This window comes from Canis lupus, chromosome 5 (genome assembly GCF_011100685.1).
Source record: "Canis lupus familiaris isolate Mischka breed German Shepherd chromosome 5, alternate assembly UU_Cfam_GSD_1.0, whole genome shotgun sequence".
In the NCBI taxonomy this organism is placed as follows: Eukaryota; Metazoa; Chordata; class Mammalia; order Carnivora; family Canidae; genus Canis; species Canis lupus.
Window position 1 is genome coordinate 39,696,434 of NC_049226.1, and position 7,286 is coordinate 39,703,719.

Below are 7,286 nucleotides of genomic sequence, written 5' to 3' on the forward strand. Positions count from 1 at the left end.
CCAGAGCAAGTGATCCAAGAAAAGAGCAAGGCAGACACACACCTAGATCTTCTACGACCTAGCCACATCCTAGGTCACCCAGATCAACCCTGATACGGTGCCCAATCTCCCCAGACTCGCACCATACTTCCCTCTCCTTACTTTTCCTTTTCCATGGATGGGGGAGGAAGAACTGCAGAATTAATTCCACAACTGCCTTTATTTTTTTTTTAAGATTTTATTTATTCATGAGAGAGAGAGAGGCAGAGACACAGGCAGAGGGAGAAGCAGACTCCCCGCAGGGAACCAGATGGGAGACTTGATCCCAGGATCCCGGGACCATGCCCTGAGCCAAAGGCAGACGCTCAACCACTGAGCCACCCAGGCGTCCCACACTCTGCCTGTGAGCCTGCGGTGTGGACTGGGGCTCTGTTGCCAGGAGCACAAGTCCAGGGGCACTGCCTCAAGCTGGGAAGAGAATTTATCCTGATACCATGGGGTCTTCTTGGGCCCCAAAACAGCCGCGCTTGGAGGAGGGGCTAGAGGTAGAGGTACAGATGAACTGCAGTAGCAGACAGCGCTCCATCCCTTTTCTGGGCTGCACCACCCCGGGCCACACTCTGCCTTCCCCAGGGCTCCCCGTGGGTGTCTAGACCCTGAGCAGGCGGGGGGGGGGGGGGGGGGGGGGGGGGGGGGGGGTTGCGTCTGGTCTGCAAGAAAGGTCTGATTGGCTGCCTCTGCCCATGCCTGCTTCTGGACCAATCTGCTGCAGCTTGGGCTGGGGTCTGGCTGCACCGAGGGGCCTGCGGGTGCGCGCAGGGCGTGCAGGGCACACGGGCCGGGTAACTTGCGGTCCCGGTGGTCCGACTCCTCCGCCAAGGTTGCGCAAGGGGCGCGTGGCTACTGTTTCTGGCAACCACGGAGAAACGACACTTCCTCCTGCTCTGCCTCCACCGTGCCCATCCAGCCCCTGCCTCGCCACCTTCTTCTGCTCCAGCTCCGAGCCAGCCCTGCTTTGTCCTCTTCTCCGCGGAAGGGGGGTGGGTTTCGAAAAATCCAGGGAGTTGGGGGGAAATTAGAGGGGCTTGCTTAAGGCTTTTGCGGGTGCAAATGATAGGAACACTTGGAACCCACCAACCAAAAGATTGATCACCGTGGGGGCGGGGAGGGGTCTTGGGTGGCTCAGTTGGCTGAGCGTCCGCCTTCGGCTCGACAGGATCGAGCCCCGCCCGCATCGGGCTCCTGCGCAGCTTGGTTGGGGGAGAGGGGTCTGCTCCCTCTCCCTGTGCCCTTCCCCCGCTGCTCATGCTCGCGCTCTCTCAAATAAATAAATAAGTAAATAAAATCTTTTTTAAAAAGATTTATCACTGGGAGGGCAGCGCAGGGTGAGATGGCCGGTTAGGAAGGATGCCAGCCCCAGAGCCGGCTTTGCGTCCTGATCCCATCCCACAAGCTCGTGGGGCCTCAGTTCCCTCACTTGCAAAGCGGGGATCCCAGGAGCGCGGGTTTCATGGGGCTGTTGTGGGCTCCAGGATCGCGAGGAGCTGGTGCGCGCCGCCCGCACAGGCGACGCGTCCCGTAGCAGATGCGCGCTCGGTGTTGGCTGTCGTTCACGGAGCCCAGACAGACGGAGGGGAGGACACCGGCTCACGGCGTGTCTCAGATCGGCTGTGAGGTGAGCGTGTCTATTGTCCCTGTCGCTGAGCGAACAGGCTTGCTCAGTCTCCGGCCGGGAACGGCCCTGCGCGGTCCGCCCCTTGCCTCGCCTTGCACCCCGCTGCCCCCTTGCGGCGGTGCCCGCGCCCTGCGGCGGCCGCTTTGCCGCCTTTTCCTCTTTGTTTCCTGGTCCAGCGCCCAGCTGCTCGCGCCCAGAGGGTGGCCCCGGACTTTGGAAGCCCTGGGAAGTGTTTGGAGGAGGAGCGGAGGCCGACGAGCTCGGTTCTCAGCTTTGGGAGAGTGACCCTGTTCTGGGCGCCCGGGTGGTCTGGGGAGTGAGGCTGGGCTGGCCACCCAGTCCCACCCCCCTTCATCCTTGTCTCTGAACTGGTTCGAACTGGTGCTTCTCCACCCTGGAGACACTGGGGAATCATCTGTGGAGCTTTTTTTAAAAAAAATCCCTTGGGGATCCCTGGGTGGCTCAGCGGTTGAGCTTGAGCGTCTGCCTTCGGCTCAGGGCGTGATCCCAGGGTGCTGGGATCGAGTCCCACGAGTTCCCTGCAGGGAGATTGCTCTCCCTCTGCCTGTGTCTTTGCCTCTCTCTCTCTGTGTCTCTCATGAATAAATAAATAAAATCTTAAAAAAAAAAAATCCCTGCATGCATGCTGCCCACCCATGCTGGTGGGGCCCAGTCAGTGCACCATCTCTGCTGTCACATCCCATCCTCCCTTTGGCCTCCAGAGTTGGCCTTCACCCTGGCCCCCACCATGACCGCCCCACCCTGAGCCTCTTCTGGCCAAGGTCTCCTCACTGGAGTCCCTCCAATCCTTCTTTTCCTTGGTGCCCATGGCTACACTGTGCCTTCGTTCATCCCTTTGGGCCTGGTGTGGCCTCTCCCTGGCCCTTGCTTTATCCCCAATTCCTTCCGTGGCCACGGGGTTTAATCGGAGGGTGATGATGTCTTGAGCCCCAGCCTCACAAATCCCTCAGGAGGGGTCCACGTGGCTGCAAATGAGCCAGTTATTCCCCCGTCCTGCCTTCTCCTCCCCTTCTCTCCTGGAGCCCCTTGCCTTCTCTCCAGGTCCCCAGCCCTAAGCCTGGATCCTTCCTCATCCCCGCCCTGCCCATACCTGCTCCATCCTGAGCACTGTTGGTCAAGTGTGGTGGCCCCTGTCACTTTCAGGGCTTTCTGCAGGCCTGGCAGGGAGCCCCAAACTGCACAAAGCAGTTCAGGGCCAGGCCCATCTGACCCTGAACTGCTTTGTTGGAGGGACAGTCCCAAAATGCAAACTGTTCTCTCTTGGAGCCCCTGCCCGCTTCTCCTGCTTCCCTTCACATACACTCAGAACAAATCTAGAATCAGAACATGGCAACTCAGGTCACCAGGTCGCCTAAAGTGACAGGTGACATCAGACAGGCAGGCGTAGGCAAGAGGAAGTGAGGTTCTTGGAGAACCAGAGACCATTGCTGTCTATACCAATTCCATTCAGGTTTGAGCCTCTGTCTCCTGGATCCCTGCTCAGAAGCTTCACCTCTTTGGATACTCAACACCTACCTCTTCCCTCTCCTGTCTCTGCCCTCAGGGTCTTCTAGCCTTTCCAACAGCCCCAGTCCTGCTGTCTATGCTTCAGTTCCCTCCTCTGTAAAATGGGGATAATGAAAGTAGTTCTGCTCTGGAGTGTTGTGGGAATTCCGTGAAGTCCTAGTGTATTGTCCATGTGCAGCAACCCAGGTGACAGATGATAGAGGCTTGAACTAAAGTGGTGGCCATGGAGGTGGCGAGAGGTGAGCAGACCCCCCAGATTGCCACCTGCTCCCGCACCTGTAACACCCCCCCAACACCCAAACCTTTGCACATTTCCTCCTCACTCAGGAGATGCCTCTTATATCGTCTTTCCTCTTTCCATACAAAAATCATAAACCTTTCAGCCCTTAAAAGCCCAATTCATAGGTGTCTGGGTGGCTCAGTCTGTTAAGCATCTGCCTTCAGCTCAGGTTATGATCCCAGAGTCCTGGGATCAAGTTCCACATCGGACTCTGCTCGGTGGGGAGTCTGCTTCTCCCTCTGCCCCTCCTCTGTGTTCCTTCTCTCCCTCTCCCTCTCCCTCTCCCTCTCTCTCTCTCAAAAATAAATAAAATCTTAAAAACATAAAATAAAGGCCCAACTCACTTGGGAGGAGTAATCCTCCTTTTCCCCGCCAGGGCATTATTCGAGAGTTTACTGTGTGCTGAGCCACAGTCACAGCACTCCACAAGGAGTGACTCATTTTGTCCTCAGAAAATCCCCTGTGAGTTGGGTTCTGTTATCCCTTCATACAGGAGGATTGAAGGTCAAGTGACTTCCCAAGGTCACAGAGGAGGTAACGAAGCAAGGGTTCAAATCTACACGGTTTGGCTCCGAGTCCATGCTCTTACCTACTCAGTATGCTGTGTCTCCATTAGCACGGTGATGATGGTAGCAACCATCGGGCTGGCCTTTACTGAGTGCCCACTGTGTGCCAGGCACTGGATGCGGGTTAATGGTTGAACCTCACCGGATCCAGGTTTCTCTCCAAATGCGGGTTTGCGTCTGAGCCCTGGCACTTCCTGGCTCTTGGCTCTTAGCACTGGGCCACTGGGCAGGAGCACATGCTGTTGGCCCCCCACCCCCGGGGCTTGGTGACTGTCTATTGACAGCCCTCTCATGGCTCATGGGACAGAGGTGGGGTCTCTCTAGCATGTCTTTGCCGCATCCTTTAACCCAATGTAAGTTTGTTAGGGCCGCCATAACAAAATACCACTTAAACAACAGAAATGTATTTTCTCCTAGTTGTGAAGGCTGGAAGTCCAGGATCAAGGTGTTGGCAGGACTGGTTTCTTAAAGGCCTCTCCTTGGCTTGAAGATGGCCGTCTCCTCCAGGGTCCTCACATGGCCTTCCCTCTGTGCCTGTGTGTGTCCTATGGGCTTTTCATGAGGACACCAGTCATATTGGATTAGGGCCCACCCAGAAGATGAATGAATTGCACTGGAAAAGACTTGAACTCCTCATTCATTAAGTTTTCCCACTGGAGGCATCATAAAAATATTTCCCTTTGCTATGTGAAATACAAGAGAGAGAACAACTTCTAGGACAATTGCCTAGAACAATTGCCGGGCACCTGGTAGGGGCTCAGTCAACATTTGTGGAGCAATGAATGAGCAGAATGGCCCTGGCCTCTGGGGAGAGCCTGGGACCATGATGAATCCTGGCTCAGGGGTCAGCCAGCACTCAGCTCTGGTCAATTGTTGTCAGATTGCCTGGAATTTAGGGTTTTATATAAATCTCAGTTGTGCCATGAAAGCAGCGAATTCACAGAAATTGGAGCCATGGTGCATTTTAGTTTGCGACCAATGGCTTTCTGCTAAGGGGGGCCCCCTGAGAGCCAACAGAACAGGCCTCCCCCAGCTCAGCCTGGGGGTGCGCCCTTCCCGTGGAGACAGGAAGCTGGAGTTGAGGGCCTGGTGTCCCCTGCCTGTCCCAGGGAACTCAGGGTCCTGCCGCCTGTGGTTGCCTCTGCAGGAAGGCGACTCGCTGGGCGCCATGGAGAAGCTGTGCCGGCAGCTGACATACCACCTCAGCCCCCACTCCCAGTGGAGGCGGCACCGGGGGCTGGTGAAGAGGAAGCCTCAGGCCTGGTGAGTCTCTGTCACCTGAGCTGGATCTACCCTGCCTCCCCTCCCCCCACCCCTCTGGCCTGGTGTCCAAGGACAGCCCAAAGGGGATCCATGGCCGGCTGGGCATGCGGCACACAGCATTCCCTCCCAGTGCTGAGGGAGGGGCTGGAACCAGAGCGGTTGTCTTGGAAGGTGCCTGAAGGAGGTGAGCTTGAAGGAGAACTCAGGGTTGGGTGGGGAGAGCAGCCAGGGGAGCATTCCAGGGGGGCATGCTGGAGCGGATGTCCCCTGAGGGGAGCTGCTCGTGGGGCCCTGGTCTGGATTGGGAGCTGGGGACTATGGGCCCGTTCAGGAGGGATGGGAAGACATGATTGGGCACTGCCACTGAATCCGCCACTTCTCCTGAATGTCTCCTACGGGGACTCGGACCCCAGCCATGCCCCTGGGCCACGTGGCAGTGAGAACCCTCAAAGGTTTTATGCCCCCCTGAAGATTGGGGGGGTACATGGGACACAGAACCAGCGGGCATAGCACCTTTGGAAGCAAGTGAAAGGGAGCCTGGAAGTCAGGCTTTCTGGAGGGAGTACCCCTGCCTTTCTTGCAAAGGACCATGGGGCAGAGTGGCTTGTGTCCTTCCCAAGGGCTGGGCAGGGGCAGGGCTGCCCTCCCTTGCTGACGAGAGCCCTGGTTCCTCTTTCCCTTCTGGACTCCTCCACCCAAAGGCAGGAGAGGAGCATTCCCAGGTGGAGGAAGAGAGTGAGGCTCTCATGAAGCTCAGAGATGGGCTCCAGCCGGGCTCAAGTCAGGGGTTGTACGTGGGGTCAGAGCAGGTGGAACCTGGAAGGCCCTGAGGAGTCCGTGATGACCTCAGTCTTTAGGATTGAACAGCTAGAAATGTGAGCTCGGCAGGAGTCCAGGAGCCTCCTCTTCTGCCTCCCCAACACACACGCATGTTTTGTCTGTTCTTTCAAAAGCCTCTCTCCCAACGGGGTGGCTTCCTGTCACACTTGAATGAAGTCTGAAGAGGGTCCTCTGCGGTGGACGCTCAGGCCCTCTGGTCGCTCACCTCCCATTTCCCCTCACTGCAACCATGCTGGCCTTTCTGTTGGCTCACAGACACCAAACTTTCTGTCTGAGCCTTTGCCCATGCCCGCCCTCTCCTGGAACTTTTATCAGACTCTTCTGTTAGCCCACTTTTTCTTCAAATGTCAGCTCAAATTAAGTCCTCACAGAAGCCTTCCCTGAGTAGCCATGTCCAAGCTACTCTCACTTCAGAGTCTTATTTCTTGTCTCCCCCCTCGTAGAGTACAAACGGGGATCTTGTCCATCTTGTCCACTACTATGACCTCAGTGCCTAGGACAGTGCCTGGCATATAGTAGGAACAAGGTAGGGGACATTAATGTCACCGTTTGGCCATGATCACCCAGCTTCTAAATGGCCAGGTTGGATTCAAACCCCAGACTCAGGTTGTTAACCACGTACTACGTGTAATGGATCTGGATTAACGACATCAACAACAGCCAGGACTTCAATCACACTGAACACATGCCAGGCAGTGTTTTGAGCACTTAGAGGTCATGCCCTGGGAGGAAAGATGAGGAAATTCTAAGTAGCCTTTCGGTTTCACATCTCAAGGATAGAGACTTAACATTTTTTTGCGAAAAGGAAGTCCAGGCTGTGAACCCCCTCCACCCTCCTCTCCTTCCCACCGCTGGGGCCCCAAGGTTTGCCTGGGTACCTGGAAATGGGGAGCCCTGGCCGCAGAGCAAGGAGCAGGAAGAAAGAAGAGGAAGGAATAGCAGATGGTAGAGTGGAATGGGGTGCAGAGCACTGAGCTCCCAGCAGGCAGCTGCTACCATCCTAGGTTCAGCGCCCCTGTGGGCTCCCCCCCACCCCCGGCTCACCTGCTGTCCTACAGAGCTCTCCCTAAGGACTCCCCATCTGGTGGGCAGGATTGTGTTGAAAGGCCTCAAGAGACTTTGTGCTGCTCTTGGGGAAACAGGAAGCTCAGTCTAA

At 56.5% G+C, this 7,286-nt stretch overlaps 1 protein-coding gene and 1 long non-coding RNA gene across 2 annotated transcripts in view; one reads left to right on the top strand and one right to left on the bottom strand.

Annotated features, from left to right (window-relative positions):
• LRRC75A (leucine rich repeat containing 75A) overlaps positions 1 to 7,286 on the top strand; it is a 42,446-nt gene that overhangs the window by 32,917 nt on the left and 2,243 nt on the right. The window contains exon 3 of the mRNA XM_038536996.1: positions 5,175 to 5,290. Within this exon, the coding sequence (XP_038392924.1) occupies positions 5,175 to 5,290 (116 nt within the window). The remainder of the gene's footprint in view (positions 1 to 5,174; positions 5,291 to 7,286) is intronic.
• Positions 1,325 to 3,272, bottom strand: LOC119871858. Its single transcript, XR_005359576.1, has 2 exons — positions 3,191 to 3,272; positions 1,325 to 1,679 (listed from the first exon to the last, which is right to left on the bottom strand). It is a non-coding gene; the product is annotated as an uncharacterized LOC119871858 (long non-coding RNA).